The 19292-nt window shown below is 43.5% G+C and overlaps 1 protein-coding gene across 2 annotated transcripts in view; it reads left to right on the top strand.

Annotated features, from left to right (window-relative positions):
* The window catches only part of NME7 (NME/NM23 family member 7), a 184442-nt gene that overhangs the window by 47991 nt on the left and 117159 nt on the right, over positions 1-19292 (top strand). For both annotated transcript variants that reach the window (XM_054044388.1, XM_054044383.1), the window contains 2 exons: positions 3103-3269; positions 17491-17601. In XM_054044388.1, the coding sequence (XP_053900363.1) occupies positions 3103-3269; positions 17491-17601 (278 nt within the window). The remainder of the gene's footprint in view (positions 1-3102; positions 3270-17490; positions 17602-19292) is intronic.

Here is a 19292-nt window from a genome sequence, read left to right on the forward strand (position 1 = left end):
CTGAGGGTTTATTGTGCGGAAATGAGGCTTTCTAGTTCTCAGCTTTCCTTCCCTTCTTTTCCTTACTGTGCTATGCTTCTTGGCTGTTCCTGGGGAAAAAGGGGAAACTGGTAGAGGAAGCAGTGAAAATATTGGAGAGGCAGATTCTAGCTACATAGCAGGAGGAGTGGCCTCTCTTGGCTGTGGAAGAGTTTGGCAGGGTTTTTTGTTTTTTGTTCCAGTAGCCCACAATAGAAAAGGATACCAGGGAGTGCTGTGAGCAAATTGGATCTGTTGGCAAATATTCATGCTTCGTTCTCAGAATTTGGCATCATTTGAAACCTTACAGGTTAATCCTAAACAATTTATTGCTTGGAATAGGAGTTATGTAGATGATTGCCTTAATAAGAGAAGGCTTATATTTTTTTAAAAAACTCACAAGAAAACATAGATTGTTAGCAAACATTATTTCATTTCCACTAAATTTGCTTCTTCAGGCAAAGTGTGAGAGACAGAGGGAGAAATAAAACTGCAAGCTGTATTTACCAAATCTAAGTAACGTTGATCTATTGTTTACCCACTTTGTGGCTCATCATTATGTTTTAAATAGGGTTTATAAATATATCCAGGCATTCATGCCAAAAAATAAACCCCTAACAGGTGGATGAGGAAATATCATCTTCAGGCTTTTTTCATCCATGTCACTTCTACTACTTGGTAATTAGTGCAAAATAACTGGAACACATTTTTTTCTCTGCTAGGGTTGAACTGAGCTAGGAGATATGCAAGTGTCAGGGTTTTGAAGATTATTGATTTAATTACATCTGAAAATACAAGTCTTGAACAAGTCAGGCAGTAATGTACAGCAGAATTCAAGGGACTATTTTATTATTTTACCATCTCATCAACTGTTAGAATATAGGATGAAAACTAATGCAAAGGACAAAGAAGGGTTTCATTCTGAATAGTGATGAGGAACCTCAAAAAGTTCAGAGTGAGGTAGTCCACCCTTGTCAAAATGGGTGCTTATCAGAACTATTCTGACCTTTTCAGTATGCAGAATTGGGCTGTGAATTTCACAAGAGCAGACTGTCCTGTGAGACTTCTATTAAGTCTAGTCAGAATCTGGAAATGGGAGAAAAATGTATCCAAACACTTCAGAATATCAAAAAGATTCACTTTGGTTCTAAAAATGGGCAAAAGTTTTGTATTTTCACAAAATCTGATGGTTGGTATAGCTTTGTGGTGGAGGGTGGGAAGGGGAAGTTTTGGCTGAGAACAGCAGACCAGACCCCTACTGTTACAGAAGTGCCTTGGGATCTTTAATATCCGCATGCAGCTGAAAGGAAGCTGTTGCTTTTAAAATGTCCTCTGATGCTTTGACAGCTAACCCAGTAAACTTTCTGGAACTTACTGCATTTTCCTCAGAAAGATTAAGTGCTGAGTTGACATTACTAGGATTTTTCAACTGTGCTTTTAGGGAGACAGAATGTTTCAAACCCCGTTCTAAGGCCCTTAATCCAGTCCTCTGCCCCCTGCCCTTTTGAGTCTTGTACAATACAAACTGGTAGTGTAATATCACTGAGATGATGCCTTGAAGATACCTGTTACAGCATGTGAGATGAGCAGTTCTGGTTTGGCTTATAGAACTGTAGCACAGTGTAGTACTCCTGGGCAAACTGTCAGTGAGACTCCCTATAATTCAGACTGGACAAGAGACGCACACAGGGTACCAGAGCCAATTACTGCAACTCAGAATAACACAAGCAAGTTAAAAATTGGCAAATTCTAAGACGTTTTTCCCTTGTGCTGAGTGATGTCTTGCTTGGGGTACCCAGAACTCTGAGCTACTGTGCTACCCCTCGCAGCCTCAGCAAGTGAGATCCTTGTTGCTGCTAAGCTATGTGGTCAGCTCCCTGACATACCAGCTCATCTGCCTTGCCAGCAAACTTTTCAGGACTCTGCCACTCCAAACCTTGCCTTGCAGGTAACAATCAGTGAACCCCAGTTTCTGAGGTCCCCAGAAACGTCTCTCTGCTGGGGCCAGTCCCTCTCACTGGATACTCACAGAAGTTAAGTTCATTACCTCCAAAGAGACAGAACGCTCACCAGTCTGTCAGTTTAGCTGAAGACTCTTACACAGCATTCACATAATTTTTGTAATAAAACAAGAATAAGTTTATTAAGAAAGAACAGAAATTTAAATGATCATAAGAAAGCATAAAAGAAATAAGCATGGTTATAAGTAAAACAAAACATGCTTTCTAGTGACTAAAACTAAATTCATCTTTGTGTAAGCAGGGTTTCTCACCTATAGTCAGTTTCCAGGTACTCTTGTCTTCCAGGCCAGGAGGATCCAGCTTTCATAGGCTCTGAAGGCACTGAACCCTAAATCCCCTCAATGATGGATAACCAAAATGGCTTTTTGCTTGTCTTTATATTCCCCAAAGTTCCTTGACTCTGTTTCAAGAGCCAGGAATGCTTTCTGGGGTTCAGATTACATTCCTTGTTCTGATTAAGTGGTCTGGTCCCCTACTTGTTAGCTTGATGTCTTTGTTTAACTTATATGTAAATGTACATGTAATGTCCTCTGCCTGTTATCAAGCTGATCAGACAAGTAAATACACATTCCTTTGTGTAGGACAGGCTGGGCTTATATGCTGCCTTCCAAACATATTTTAAGAACATATTTCCAGGACACATTTATAACTCTTTGTATACACCCCGTATACACACCACAGAATGATTTTTGGGACCAGACTTTTACCGGCTTGTACATGGTACCGTACATGACACTTTGACACCAGTATTTTGGGGGCAATGAGCATGTCAGCCTGATGTGAGTTATAGTATGTTGTGCCCCCTGCCAACTGGTATTGAGGGGCTCCCAGTGTCACCAGCCGATAGTTAAAATGGAACAAATTTATAATAGTTGGTTTAATCTCATGACCTTCTCTATTGTACATGCAAACTCAAAGGGTTAGAAATTCAGTGAATCTATCAACCTCACTGGATCCCATAATACTTTTGAAGCTGTTTTAAAATAGAATAGAATTTATTTTGAATTTGCTCATCGTTTAATCACCCTCTTTAGCTTCTTGGTGATCTTCCTTCTCTCTGCAGTATGATGTGAAGAACCATCGCACCTTTCTGAAACGCACAAAATATGATGACTTACACCTAGAAGATTTATTTGTAGGCAACAAAGTTACTGTCTTTTCACGTCACCTTTCCCTAGTAGACTATGGAGATCAATACACAGCCCGCAAGTTGGGTAGCCGCAAAGAAAGGTAAGATTATGTGGTCTCTGAAGTTCCTTTGGTATTTGCTATCCACAAAACTATTTATGCAAGTGAGTTTTTCAAACTAATTGTCTTTCTCGGGAGGGATCAGAGAGGGTTTCTACAGCTGATGAGGTGGGACGATGGGAGGGTATATCTGCTGGTTTGCATTTTGGGCAAGGAGATTTGGCAGGTTTGATCACTGGAAGCAAGAGAGAGCAGTCCATCCCCCTGTTGTCAAACCTATGATCTTTCCTGTTGTTATACCCTCCAGATCACACCTTCCCATAGATGTAAACTGCTCCCCATTCCAATTCTGGAGCACAGTTCAGCTTTGTTACAGCTGTGTAACCCCAGTGATGTGCACTAATGTTGATTTCAGTGGAGCTGAATGGGTGTAGCTTAGGGCAGAATTTCAACCTTGGTATGTGCTGGGCTTACAGGGAATGAACCTTGCAAAAGTCATTGACTGTTTCTTGCAGGGACAAAGCACAGGCCTTGTGATCCAACAGCAACTCTTTACCAAGTGATGTATTTTATACATCAGCTTGTAGTAGCAGTTACAAGCATCTCTCTTTTTATTGTTTTTATCCAGCCTCCACTGCTTTTCCTGCAGTAAAGGAGATACTGAAACATTTCAAAGAAAAAATCCAAGGCTGGGTGGTGGTGGGGGCAAGAAAACTTATAGGGCTGGATCCTCAGCTGGTGAAAATTGGAGCTATGCTAATTTACACTATCTGAGGATCAGGCTCATAAGCTCATTCCAGTTGAGGCTGCATGACAGGAGAGGTTTGCTTTGGAGAACACATCTGGAAAAAACATATGGACCAAATTCTGCTCTTAGTTATGTTGCTACATACCAGGATTGACTTCAGTGGAGTTACTCTCTGAATGTGCACCAGTATCACTGAGACCAGAGTTTAGCCCAATATTGTTAAGAAAAACGCTCATTACCCTTTCTAGATTGCTGTTCTTAACACCGGTAAGACCGCTACTAGCTCTGTTTTTGTGTGTTGTTTTTAAAGAACTATAAGCAGGATTTTAAAACTTATATTTTAATCAAAATAACACTAAAAAGACACTGATAAGGTTGAAAAATTGAACATTTACCATTCCCTCACCCCCTAAAAAATATTGCCAGTGAGATGACTACAGTAACAGCCTTCCAAAATAAGGTCTCTGGGTATGTTGCCTATCGGTTGGAATCAGGGCCGGCTCCAGGCACCAACGTAGCAAGCAGGTTCCTAGGGCGGCCAATGAAGAGGGAGGTGGCATGTCTGGCCGTTCGGCGGCAATTCGGCGGCGGGGCCGTCACTCCCTCTCGGAGTGAAGGACCTGCCACTGAATTGCCGCCAATCACGATCGCTGCTTTTTTTTTTTTTTTTTTTTTCTGCTTGGGGCAGCAAAAACGCTAGAGCCGGCCCTGGTTGGAATTGGAGTAGTGGGAGGGAGGGTATGAAAGAGAAAGATCGTGTTTCAGGACTCTTGGGTTATATTTAGAGCTCTGTGATTCCTTTTTTGTTTTATTTTTCAGGAATTTTGTGTTGTTTCGTTTTATCCACTCTGGGGTGGGAGGAGGGTTGGGTCCTGCCCTGGTCTGGGGGAGAAGGCTCGGGGAGAGGGAATCCTCCCACTGGGGCAAGTGGAAGGCTTGGGGAGGAAGTCTGCAGCGTGAACCCCCCCACTGCACTCACCCCATAGTGGTAGGTGCTTTGCTGCAGGGCTTGGCCGGGCTCCCCACTGCAGGTGTTGCAACCTGGCACATGGGGTCACAGCATAGTTCAGGCTTGGCCCAGTTACCTTTCTGTCATCATGGCGGAGGGGCAGCTGGGCCAGAGTTGAGTGAGTGGCATTTTATTTCATTTTATACATTGTTTTTCGGTATTTGTGTTGTTTTGCATTTGCAAAAAACATGAGGCTCTATTATGTTCCTGTCTTTATGAATCAACTCTGTGACCTTGGGCAAGTCACTTAGGCCTGGCCTACATACAACTTTTATACCAGTGTAATTTTTTTGGTTAGAGGGGTAAATTTTTACTGATGTACTATACCTGAATAAGCCCTAGTGTGGGTGCAATTACAGCAGTATAAAGGTGCCTTATATGGGAATTGTTTATTCCACTTCTCATATAGGAATAGCTACACTGGTATACAACAGCTTTATACCAACGTGGATGCAGTTTATACTAGGAGGATTGTACTGCTTTATACTCTTCTATTTTAAAACAGTACAAATTTTGTGCCTAGACAAGCCCTTAATCTCTCATTTTCCCCATCTGTAAAATGGGGTTGATAATACTTACCATGCCCATCTTTAGCTGTAGAAGAGACAGTGTTATAATTTATTCAGAATGACCAAATGACTTCCATTGAAATCTACCTTAGGCAATCATCAAAGGGATCAGCAAAATCCAATTTCAAGCAGAGGTTGGCTTTTGATGGTTTTGATGGGGGCAAGTGGCTGGTTATGGGGAGTTGCCTGTTAGGGATAGTCCTTAGTGCAGGTTTCATGACAGTGACAGAAGGGGAAAAAGAGGAATTTTGCAAGAGAGGATGAAATGAGCATCATCAAAGATAAAGAATGTGCAACTGGACAATTTTGCTGTTGATGCACAAGGCAGAATAATCTTCACCTTGTTCTGCAATAGTTCTGCATGCCCCATACAGCTAGCAGAAGGAAACATAGGCTCAAGTTTGCAAAACTTACACATACTTTGGTCACTAGAGAAGCATGTGCAAAATGCTCAGTGAGTACTCCAGGCTAGACTGGCATCTGCACATCAAGCATCTTGCACTTTCTGAAACTGGAGCCTTTGATTTTGTCAGTAAAATGAGCCAGTATGACTCCAGACACATACAAGGAATTGTTCTGGTGTGGGGGGAAGAAAAGGCTGATTTTTACGTAGTCCTTTTTCTGATTGTAATTGCACTTTAAGTTAAAACTTTCCTGTTTGGACAGGCAACTTAAAATCTATCCAGTTCCAAAAAGTGACTTTAAAGTAGTTTCAGGTTCTACACTTGCCTCTGAGTCCCCCAGACAATTTATTTATTGGCTTTACAGTCATGTTTATTTATTTAAATACTTTTTTTTTTTTCTTTTCCCCCTTTCCACTGTTAACTGAAAGACCCACGCCAACAAGGAAACTGACTAGGAAACTTAACTAAACACACAGTGCTGTCAAATGCACAAAATAAATAAAATTGGAAAAAATAGAGAATTTTCCCCCCTAATCTTTCACTTGTAGTGATCTTGGATGGTGCTTAACACCAGTTAAACATTTTTCAGACAAGTTTTTTTTTTTTTTTTTTTTTTAAGAGGACCGTGAGGCTTTCAGTGTATTCAGTTACCATAACTGGTTAAAAAAATTATTAGAATGCTCACGACAAACCAGAAATTCTAGAAAAACAACAAAGAGTCTGGTGGCACCTTAAAGACTAACAGATTTATTTGGGCATAAGCTTTCGTGAGTAAAAACCTCACTTCTTCGGATGCATAGAGTGAAAGCTACAGATGCAGGCATTATATACAGACACATGGAGAGCAGGGAGTTACTTCACAAGTGGCGAACCAGTGTTGACAAGGCCAATTCAATCAGGGTGGATGTAGTCCACTCCCAATAATAGATGAGGAGGTGTCAATTCCAGGAGAGGAAAAGCTGCTTCTAGAATAATTCTAGATTATTTTATTGATTTAGTAAATCATTAATGTGCTTCCAGTCATTTACCATATTTAACATTTCCTCCCCTCCACAGCATAAGATTTTGTACTTGTAATAGTCCTTCTATTAAAAATAAACACCAGCCTTAGCCACAGAATACATTGTGTTTTATGCACCAGATATCGTTCTTATGATCACTTACTATCTCTCTTTTCAATAACCACAAGAGATTCACATTCAGATTTACTGTGTGACACAAAGTAGCTGAGTCTAGTTTTTAATTCCTTTTCCTTTGTTCCCAGATGTAACTGTTCCCTAATGCACTTGTGTGGACTCACCTGTCAGAACCTTAAAACATATTGCTAATTAAAACTACAAATAGATCACATGGATCCAAAATCCAATCTCAGGAACAAACCTCAGCATGCTGGATCATAGCACTTTCTACCCTGCACACCTCCATGAAAAACGCACTGAAAATACGATTACAAACCACCCCTGACAGATGCTTATTTCAGCTAGTACTGAAGATAATGGTTCACCATATAGTATTTCACTGCATGTTGCTAGCAATTGAGGATCTACTATCAAAGTCTGAAATCCACAAAGTAAAGGATAGATTATTCTAGGATTAAACCCCTCCTCTCTGATAGTCTATATAACTTCAACAACACAAACAAAAAACCCCTAGACAAACATTCTGAAGGGAAATGCTAGCTTCAAACTGAATAGAAATTCCTGGTCAAACAACTTGATTCTTTCTAGCATCTTAACCAATCAATCTTGTTTGCATCATCGCACTGTTTCCGGTAGACATGCACCTTAATCAGATCCACAGATCTGAGCATCCTGATCTTTGGGGAAGTTTACATTTGACTGTGAATTTTGCAGCTTAGGTCTATCCCTTCCTCTGCCCCACCAGGAGTATCAGATTAATTTCCACCTCCCTTCTAACATTTCCTGTGTCCATTCTCTGTAAAAGCCTTGGGTGATGGCTAGAGTGTTATTTTTTTTCTCCACAGCATCTGCAACTTTGATATCTTTTAGTGATCAGAGCAAATGGAATGGTACTTTGTCAATTTCCCCTAATTTCAGCATGTTATTTCCAGTTAGAACAAATTGTAGCATACACAGAAGCTGTCTTCTCCAGTATGCTGGGAAATAAAACGAGCAAACTGGCAGCATCTGTCTTCTCTATATAGATGCAATGCTATAAAGGAAACATTCAGTCTTGAATATCTTCCATTGCTGGAGATGGTATAAAAGACAGAAGAGCCCCACTGGATTTTCAGATTCCAAGCAGAGTTTGTGGTACAGGCGGTTCAATAATAAATCATCTGTTGATTTGTAAGCTTGAGCACATTGATGCTGACTCACTGTGAGAATAAATAATGGAAGCACACAGTGTCATTTTACAGAGTTCCTGTTATGCTGCTTACTTTTTATGATTAATAATTAATTTAGTACTGACCGTGCACTTGGTGCTGTACAAAACAGAATGATAAAAACAATCCTGGCTCCCAAGTGCTTAGAGTATAAAAGATAATTGCAGAGAAGACCGGATGAACTGGATGTTTTGATTTCTCTCATAATATAGTTCTTATCCATAAAATAGAGATAATGCTTCCTTTATCCTGCCTTTTTAGACTATTAGCTCTTTGGAAAAGAGCTCCTGTGTTTGTACAGTACCTAGCATGATGGGACCTCTAGGCATTACTATAATACAAATAAGGATCTCTCTCTTTTTTTTTTTTTTTATTACAAGCTTTGTGGAAGAAGCACAATTTTTATGGAAGGATTTGAATAGGAAGAGCGTAGCCGCTTGTTGATCACGAGGCCACTCTGTGCATAAAGAGCAGTGTGAATAAACAGGCAGAAATGGAAGAGGGAAAAGGGAACAAATGGGATATTAAGGCTTGCTTTGCTGGAGTGTGATGGGGTGGGAGGACATGATGGAAAGATATCTCAACCTCTAGCATGAAATAGTTTCACTTTATAAATCAAATAAATATACTATTTGCACTTCTATAGCCCCTTCTATCTAAGGATCTCAACGTGCTGTGCGTTCACCAGAAATTTAGGCTTTCACATTCTCAGCAGTAACCACATTCAGACAAAAAGAACAGGAGTACTTGTGGCACCTTAGAAACTAACAAATTTATTTGAGCATAAGCTTTCATGGGCTACAGCCCACTTCATCGGATGCATAGAATGGAACATACAGTAAGAAGATATTTATACATACAGAGAACATGAAAAGGTGGAAGTACCCATACCAACTGTAAGAGGCTAATTAATTAAGAGAAGCTATTATCAGCAGGGGAGAAAAACTCACAAAGGTACATGGACTTTTTGTTATAAAGGATTGCCCTATTGTGAGACTTAGCATAGATACATGCTACCATATCTGGAGTTGCAGACATTTTAGATGACACAGAGATTCCATACGTACTGCTGACCATGCCACAGGCAAATATTCTACTTCTTCAAGTGCTTGCTCATGTAGATTCCATTCTAGGTGTGTCGCGCCCACGTGCAGTCGTTGGAGATTTTTGCCTTAGCAGTACCCATAGGGTCGACTGTAGGGCCCTCGAGTGCCATGCTCATGCGCTGGTATATTAGGCACTGCTGACCCTACACCCTCTCAGTTCCTTCTTACCGCTCATGAGAGTTGGTCGGTCACAAGAGCATTAGCAGTTCTTACAGTCCATTGTTCTCTCTCCTTTGTTGTTAGTTGTTAGGTACTTAGTTAGACCTTTAAGTTAAGTGTTCGAGTAGTTGTTTAGGTGTTAGTCTTGGCTGGGACTGACATGTCCTGTTTCCCAGGCTTTAAGCCATGCTCAGTGTGCAGCCACCGATGCCCACTAGTGAACCCCATGAGAGCTGTTTAAAGTGTTTGGGGCAGTTCCACAGAAAGGACAAATGCAGGATCTGCAAAAATTTTGCCCTCGAACTCAAATGGAGCAGGATATCCACTTGAGGGCCCTCCTCATGGAGGCTGCCCTTTGTCCTACCTTGGAGCCCTCCCAATTGGACTCCGTGCCCAGCACCTTGGCGTCAGCACGCAGCACACCACCGGCACTGGAACCCTACCAGCACCATGCCCCCTCCCCAGTGCCTAAGAAGTAGTTGAATTCAACAAGCCTGCTGGCACCGCTTCTGGCAAAGGACTTTTGTCAGGCCACATGCGTGCACCAGAGCTGCTCGGGGGTACTTATACGGTCAGACCCCCTAGTCCAGCCAGGGACCCGTGTCCAACTCCTGGGAGCGGCAGGGGGTCCAGTCCCCTAGTAGGGTCATCTGTGCCCGATGCCAGCCCGGCGGCCAAAAAGCAAGTAGGTTGACCAGCACCACAGACACCAAGCCAGGCGACGGAACCAGCCAAGGCCCCAGCATCTATGGGCAAGCTGGTTATGGGACTGCCCCCTAAAGCAGCGGCGCATCCCTGCTGCGCAGGCATCGATCCCCATCACCGCGGCCTTGGTCCCTGATTAGAAGACACAGGTCCCTGCCACCAAGGTCTCCGCCTGCAAGGCACAGAACGCCTGAGTCATGACACCGATCCCTGTATCCATGGTACTGTCTGGCTTCCCACTGGAGTTCGACATGGTGCAGATCTCTATCGCATAGAGTTCATTGGAGTTCATAGAGTTCATTGGAACGGTCCTTGACTCTACTCAGGCCAGAGCCTTCCTCCCGAAGCTTGGTTCCAAGCCATGGTGGACCTGATCTCGTGCATGCAAGCCCACCCTCTCACCACCACTCACACGTGGCTACGATTGTTGGGCCACATGGCGGCCTGCACTTACGTGGTCTAGCACATATGGCTCCACTTCAGGCCCCTGCAGGCATGGCTGGTGTTGGTCTACGTCCCCAACAGACACGGTGTGGACCATTTGGTCAGGGTCCCGGACCACGTACTGTCATCACTCACATGGTGACGGAATCCTGCACTGGTGTTGGAGGAGGTTCCCTTCGTGGCTCCATCCCAATCCGTGACCCTCATCTCCGATGCCTCAGACCTAGGGTGGGAAGCCCACCTGAGTGATCTCAGCACGCAAGGTCGTTGGTCGAGTCACAATCGCTCCCTACACATCAACCTCAGGGAGCTCAGAGCGGTTCGCCTGGCCTGTCAAGCCTTCCTAACTCACATAAAAAGCAAGGTGGTCCAGGTCCTAACGGACAATACAGTGACTATTTTCTATATCAACAAGCAAGGCAGGGACAGGTTGTCTGCCCTTTGCCAGGAAGCCCTCAGGCTCTGGGACTTCTGTGTATAACACGACATCCATCTTGTAGCCTCACACCTCCCTGAGGCCCAGGAATGCTTTGACAGATCGCCTCAGCAGGACTTTCTCATCTCGCCATGAGTGGTCCCTCCATCCGGAAGTGGCCAGCTTCATCTTCCAGAGGTGGGGAATGCCCCAGGTGGACCTGTTCGCGTCCAGGCAGAAGAGGAAATGCCATGTTTTCTGCTCGTTTCGGGAGATCAACAGAGGCTCCCTGTCGGACGCTTTTCTGCTCCCATGGTCGGGGGCTCTGTTATACGCCTTCCCTTCGGTGCCACTGATTTCACTGGTCTATGACAATTAAAACAACTGATTGGCTACTGTTTCTAAGATATTTAAGTTTTTACATTTTATGTCTATGTATAGTATGTAGATAGTAGAGTTTTAATCATAAATTGTAAACCTAGGTCTTTTCATGTGTTTATGGTTGCTTTACATGATAATATTTCACCTGTCCTGTTTATGTAACACTTTAAAAATCAGCAAAAGGGTTATATAAATAAAATTTATTATGAAACAAAAGACAAAAAACTATTCTGTACATAGTTTAGTCCTATTCAGTGTCTACTCGGCGCTTCTTGGCTTGTCTCTTGTATTCATTAAATGGAACATCTCTTGTCACTGTCCAGCAATAGTCTGCAAGCATTGATGGGCTCCATTTGCCCTGATAGCGTTTCTCCACTGTTGTAATGTCCTGGTGAAATCGCTCGCTGTGCTCGTCGCTCACTGCTCTGCAGTTCGGTGGAAAAAAATCTAGATGAGAGTGCAAAAAATGTATCTTTAGTGACATGTTGCAACCAAGGCTTTTGTATGCCTTGAGGAGGTTTTCCACCAACAACCTGTAGTTGTCTGCCTTGTTGTTTCCGAGAAAATGTATTGCCACTAACTGGAAGGCTTTCCATGCTGTCTTTTCCTTGCCACGCAGTGCATGGTCAAATGCATCATCTTGAAGAAGTTCATGAATCTGAGGACCAACAAAGACACCTTCCTTTATCTTAGCTTCACTTAACCTGTGAACAACACAGGAATGCAGGGGCAAGATTAGAAAGGCAAAGGCACAAAATGAGCTCAAACTAGCTACGGGAATAAAAGGAAACAAGAAGACTTTTTATCAATACATTAGAAGCAAGAGGAAGACTAAAGACAGGGTAGGCCCACTGCTTAGTGAAGAGGGAGAAACAGTAACAGGAAACTTGGAAATGGCAGAGATGCTTAATGACTTCTTTGTTTCGGTCTTCACCGAGAAGTCTGAAGCAATGCCTAACATAGTGAATGCTAATGGGAAGGGGGTAGGTTTATCGGATAAAATAAAAAAAGAACAAGTTAAACATCACTTAGAAAAGTTAGATGCCTGCAAGTCACCCGGGCCTGATGAAATGCATCTTAGAATACTCAAGGAGCTAATAGAGGAGGTATCTGAGCCTCTAGCTATTATCTTTGGAAAGTCATGGGAGACGGGAAAGATTCCAGAAGACTGGAAAAGGGCAAATATAGTGCCCATCTATAAAAAGGGAAATAAAAACAACCCAGGTAACTACAGACCAGTTAGTTTAACTTCTGTGCCAGGGAAGATAATGGAGCAAGTAATTAAGGAAATCATCTGCCAACACTTGGAAGGTGGTAAGGTGATAGGGAATAGCCAGCATGGATTTGTGAAGAACAAATCATGTCAAACCAATCTGATAGCTTTCTTTGATAGGATAACGAGCCTTGTGGATAAGGGTGAAGCGGTGGATGTGGTATACCTAGACTTTAGTAAGGCATTTGATACAGTCTCGCATGATATTCTTATCGATAAACTAGGCAAATACAAATTAGATGGGGCTACTATAAGGTGGGTGCATAACTGGCTGGATAATCGTACTCAGAGAGTTGTTATTAATGGTTCCCAATCCTGCTGGAAAGGCGTAACGAGTGGGGTACCGCAGGGGTCTGTTTTGGGACCGGCTCTGTTCAATATCTTCATCAACGACTTAGATATTGGCATAGAAAGTACGCTTATTAAGTTTGCGGATGATACCAAACTGGGAGGGATTGCAACTACTTTGGAGGACAGGGTCATAATTCAAAATGATCTGGACAAATTGGAGAAATGGTCTGAGTTAAACAGGATGAAGTTTAACAAAGACAAATGCAAAGTGCTCCACTTAGGAAGGAAAAATCAATTTCACACATACAGAATGGGAAAAGACTGTCTAGGAAGGAGTACGGCAGAAAGGGATCTAGGGGTTATAGTGGACCACAAGCTAAATATGAGTCAACAGTGTGATGCTGTTGCAAAAAAAGCAAACATGATTCTGGGATGCATTAACAGGTGTGTTGTGAGCAAGACACGAGAAGTCATTCTTCCGCTCTACTCTGCTCTGGTTAGGCCTCAGCTGGAGTATTGTGTCCAGTTCTGGGCGCCGCATTTTAAAAAAGATGTGGAGAAACTGGAAAGGGTCCAAAGAAGAGCAACAAGAATGATTAAAGGTCTTGAGAACATGACCTATGAAGGAAGGCTGAAAGAATTGGGTTTGTTTAGTTTGGAAAAGAGAAGACTGAGAGGGGACATGATAGCAGTTTTCAGGTATATAAAAGGGTGTCATAAGGAGGAGGGAGAGAACTTGTTCACCTTAGCCTCTAAGGATAGAACCAGAAACAATGGGTTTAAACTGCAGCAAGGGAGGTCTAGATTGGACATTAGGAAAAAGTTCCTAACTGTCAGGGTGGTTAAACACTGGAACAAATTGCCTAGGGAGGTTGTGGAATCTCCGTCTCTGGAGATATTTAAGAGTAGGTTAGATAAATGTCTATTAGGGATGGTCTAGGCAGTATTTGGTCCTGCCATGCGGGCAGGGGACTGGACTCGATGACCTCTCGAGGTCCCTTCCAGTCCTATAATCTATGAATCTATGAATCTATGAACCTTGGAAATTTTCCACAGAGGTACTTGAAAGCTGCTTGTGTTTTGTCAATAGCCTTGACAAAGTTCTTCATCAGATCCAGCTTGATGTGTAAGGGTGGTAACAAAATCTTCCTTGATTCAACAAGTGGTGGATGCTGAACACTTTTCCTCCCAGGCTCCAATGACTGTCCGAGTGGCCAATCTTTCTTGATGTAGTGGGAATCTCTTGCACGACTATCCCATTCGCAGAGAAAACAGCAGTACTTTGTGTATCCAGTCTGTAGACCAAGCAAGAGAACAACAACCTTCAAATCGCCACAAAGCTGCCACTGATGTTGGTCATAGTTGATGCACCTCAAAAGTTGTTTCATGTTGTCATAGGTTTCCTTCATATGGACTGCATGACCAACTGGAATTGATTGCAAACAGAAACAGTAGCCAATCAGTTGTTTTAATTGTCATATTTGAATTCAGCACATCAAAATACATAATAAATAGCACATTTTATCTCTGAAGCAGACGACTTCTCAAAAATTGTAGACCAGTGTAATCACAAGTAATTCAATGAGGTGTGGTTCAGAGGAGGAGGATGGGAGAAAATGTGGGTTCTGTGACATTGATGGTTCAGGACCAGAAGTTTCATCCTCTTCCTCGTCTGACTCAAGTGAGAATGATTCTGGTGCATCAGGAACCGGCAGTCCTTCTCCGTGGGGTACGGGGCGGATAGCTGATGGAATGTTTGGATAATGCACAGTCCACTTTTTCTTCTTTGACACACCTTTCCCAACTGGAGGCACCATGCAGAAATAACACTTGCTGGAATGATCTGTTGGCTCTCTCCAAATCATTGGCACTGCAAAAGGCATAGATTTCCTTTTCCTGTTCAACCACTGGCGAAGATTTGTTGCACAAGTGTTGCAACATATGTGTGGGGCCCACCCCTTGTCCTGATCTCCAGTTTTGCAGCCAAAATAAAGGTGATAGGCTTTTTAACCCTAGTGGTTATACTGCGCTTTTGTGATGCAAAAGTCACTTCACCACAAACATAGCAGAAGTTATCTGCACTGTTCACACAAGTACGAGGCATCTCTGCTCACTTTGGCTAAACAGAAATGTGTCCCTTTGCAAAATCGAAGACTGACAAATAAGAGAGCACGACACTGTATGATTTCTAGAGCTGATATAGGGAAATTTGTTCAGCAGAGTGATGGAAGCTTCGTTATGATTGCATCATCCATGACTTCTAGGAATAACATGATGCAATTCATATCATGTATGACGCAATACCAGCTTCAGATTGCATCATTCATTGTTTTGCCTAAAAAGCAAGTACTGTCCAAACCCAGTCATAGATTTATTCATAGATCCAGTCAAAGATGTATTTTAGTCATTTCTGGTTTAAATTGAGATCCCTTCCCTTTATAACTCACTTATCCTCCGCCATTCCCAAGTCAAGGGTCCTATATACTGACCCAATAGCATATCTTGAAAACTAGAGCCAATCAACAATTTTAAGCATCATTTTCGTTCTCAGTGACCCAGAATTAGTAAAGTTTGACTACGTTTATTTCAGAAGCATTTTGGCTGTAGAGCAGTGTTTACAGAGTCCTCGTCAAAATCAAGCAGGACAGGGTGAAGGTGATCCTCATAGCGCCGGCTTGACCAGCACTGGACACACTGCTGGACCTCTCGTTGGCTGGTCCATTACAGCTGCTACTCAGGCCAGACCTGCTGTCCCAAAACCATGGCAATCTTCCGCATCTGAACCTGGTGGCGCTGCACCTGACGGCTTGGCTGCTGCATGGTTAAATGCAGAGGAGCCAGATTGCTCGGCCTCTGTCCAGCAGGTTCTGTTGGGCAGCAGAAAGCCCTCCACCAGAGCGACCTACCTGGCCAAATGGAAGTGGTTTACTTATTGGACCTCGGCTAAAGGCATTCGGCCTGAGTGTGTCTCGCTGCAGTTGATCATGGACTACCTTCTGCATCTCAAGTGCCAAGGCCCATCCCTTTCATCTGTCAAGGTCCACTTGGCCGCTATTTTGGCCTTCTGTCTGCTGCTTGAGGGTAGGTCGGTTTTTGCCCGGGATATGACTGCCAGGTTCCTCGAGTGCCTCTACTCATACGTCGGGGACCCTGTTCTGCCATGGGACCTGAATCTTGTGCTGTCATGACTCACGGGACTCTCCTTCTCCTGTCCTTGAAGATCGCGTTCCTAGTTGTGATAACCTCCATCTGCCGGGTCTCCGAGATTAGAGTGCTTACCTCGGAACCATCCTATACAGTTTTCTACAAAGACAAGGTCCAGCTGCGGCTACACCTGGCTTTCCTGCCCAAGGTGGTCTCGCAGTTTCATATGGGCCAGGACATTTACCTACCTGTCTTTTCCAAAGCTGCATAAGTCGGAGGAGGAGTGTAGATTGCATTCTCTAGATGACAGGAGGGTGCTAGCCTTCTACATTGAAAGGACCAAGCCATTCCGCAAATAGACGCAATTCATCGCAGTGGCTGACATGATGAAAGGTCGTCCAGTGTCCGCTCAAAGAATTTCTTCTTGGATCACTGCCTGCATTTGCTGCTGTTACAATCAGGAGACAGAGCCACCTTGGGTGATTGTCACTGCCCACTCAACCAGGGTGCAAGCCTCTTTGGCAGTTTTCCTAGCCCAAGTGCCTATCCAGGACATCTGTAGGGCGGCCAGCTGGCCGTCCGTCCATCCACATGTTCATGTCCCATTATGCACTTACCCAGCAGGCCCGGAACGATGCTGGCTTCAGTAGAGCAGTACTGCAAGCTGCTAAATTGTGAACTCCAAGCCCACCTCCAAGAATACTGCTTGTGAGTCACCTAGAATGGAATTGACATGAGCAAGCACTCAAAGAAAAAACGGTTACCTACATTTTCATAACTGTTCTTCGAGCTGTGTTGCTCATGTCCATTCCATTACCCACCCTTCTGCTCCTCTGTCGGAGTTGCCGGTAAGAAGGAACTGAGAGGATGTAGGGTCGGCAGCGCCTAATATACTAGCGCATGATCGCTGCATTCAAGAGGGTGCTACAGCCGACCCTATGGGTACCGCTAAGGCAAAAATCTCCAATGACTGTGCATGTGGATACGCACACACCTAGAATGGAATGGACAGGAGCAACACATCTCAAAGAACAACCATTACGAAAAGGTAGGTAACCGTTTTTTTAAGGTTTTAATGCCTCCATCATACATGAAAGATATGCATGTGCTGGTTGGAAGGTCAGTTAAGGACTGAGGTAAAATTGTTGGATGACTGTAACTGTGCATTTCTGTATTTCCTTGTGTGAGGCTTTTTTCTTTAAGTGTAACTTTAACTTTGTCTTTTCCTAAAGAATGAAAATTCCAAAAAAAATTTTCTGCCTTTTCAGAACACTGGCTTTGGTTAAACCTGATGCAGTGCCCAAGATTGGAGAACTAATTGATATCATCATTAATGCTGGGTTTACAATAACTAAAGCCAAAATGATGGTACTTTCACGGTAAGGCTCTATTAACGTTCCCTGTAGGATTTGATTATTTTGTACTGAAGTGTATCCTCACAGTTATTCCATGTTATTCAGAACATTCGATCTATTCCACTGAGTAGCAAAGAGAATAATGTTTCATAATCATATCTAGGTTTCTCATATGATGCCTAATTCAGGATGTTTGTTGGGCTTAGCCTGCAGCAGAGCCTGTCTCCTGGCAATCCGGTGAATGCAGCTGGCTCTGAGAGTAGCTGTCTGATTGAGCCACCTGATTGATTGAAGGAATGAACAGGCTGATACTTATGCTCAGTAGCAGTTCAGTTGCTGCTCAACGCATTCTTAGCCCATAGCTGTGTTTGGTCCTGCCCTTGCCCCCACTTCCTCTAGCTTGGTTCCTGCTCCAGCCTCAGGCTGCTCCTGTTCTACCTCCCAACTCCTTTTGACTTCTGATTCCCAGCTCAGATCCTCGACTCCACCTTCTGTCTGTAAATCCGATTGACCCTTAGGCTTTGGACTCTGACGCCTGCCTGTGATCCTTGACTTCACATCTGGATTCAGCTCAAACTGGTATGCCAGAGTCATGCTCCAGCCATTAGGCCAGACTGCCCACAGCTCGGTCACTGATAGTTTGAGGAACCCAAAAGATTGAACAAGGGTGGGTAAGATGGATTCCTCAGAGGCAGCCATGCCCCTGCAGGACATTTTGGGAATCGTGCAGCCCCTACGGTCTCAGGTTATGGTCTTGCAGTACAAGCTGCAGCGCTACAGGCTCAAGCTGCCCTGGCTTCTAGGGAGTTGGAGATTTTAATGCAGGATAAGTTTGATGGGGACCATAACAAATTCCGTTGTTTCATGAGCTAGTGCTGGCTCCTGTTCCTGCATTGGCCCCTGTCATTCTCCACTGACCAGACCCAAGTAGGACTTATTATTAGTCTGCTAACCAGCGAGGCCCTGGGTCTGGGCATCTCCCCTCCTGGAGACTTCTACCCCCATAATGGGACAGTTCAAAGAGTTCCATGTGTCCCTTCTGAAACCGTATGTGGAGAATCCCTTTCCCAGCCACTCTGCTCCATCACCTTCTCCCACAGATGCCCAGGCCAAAAGGAGCACAAAGTCTGGGAAATCCAAGACTCCGATAGAATGTGAGGCAAACTCAGACCCTTGGCTCCATCTTTTGACTGTGACTCCAGTTGACCAGCTTAGGCTTTAGTCTCTGACTCCTTGCTATGACCCTGGGCTTTGCTTCTGGAACCACCCGCACTGGATTCAGCTCTAACTGGTAGGCCAGACTCTTCATCCAACGATTAGGCCAGACTGCCCATGACTCAGTCGCTGACAATGTCTGAGTAATACAAAAATGTTGTATACAAATGTCATTGGTCTTACTGTAAGTAAGTACATGCCTTTTATAAAATATAGTACATGCCTTTTATAAAACTGAAATCAATATCATGGATTTAAAGCTCAGATAATGTTTCTTTGCCCCTGCCCTGAATTGCTTGACTTCATAATGCAAACTGAACTGATGATTGTTGTATAATTCTATAGAGGTGGTTGGGTTATTGCCTTGCAATAAATCCACATTCTTAAAATCATAGAACTGGAAGGGACCTCATCCTTAACCACCCTGACAGATAGGAAGTTTTTCCTAATGTCCACCCTTGCTGCAATTTAAACCCATTGCTGCTTGTCCTATCCTCAGA

This window comes from Malaclemys terrapin, chromosome 1 (genome assembly GCF_027887155.1).
Source record: "Malaclemys terrapin pileata isolate rMalTer1 chromosome 1, rMalTer1.hap1, whole genome shotgun sequence".
Taxonomy (NCBI): domain Eukaryota; kingdom Metazoa; phylum Chordata; order Testudines; family Emydidae; genus Malaclemys; species Malaclemys terrapin.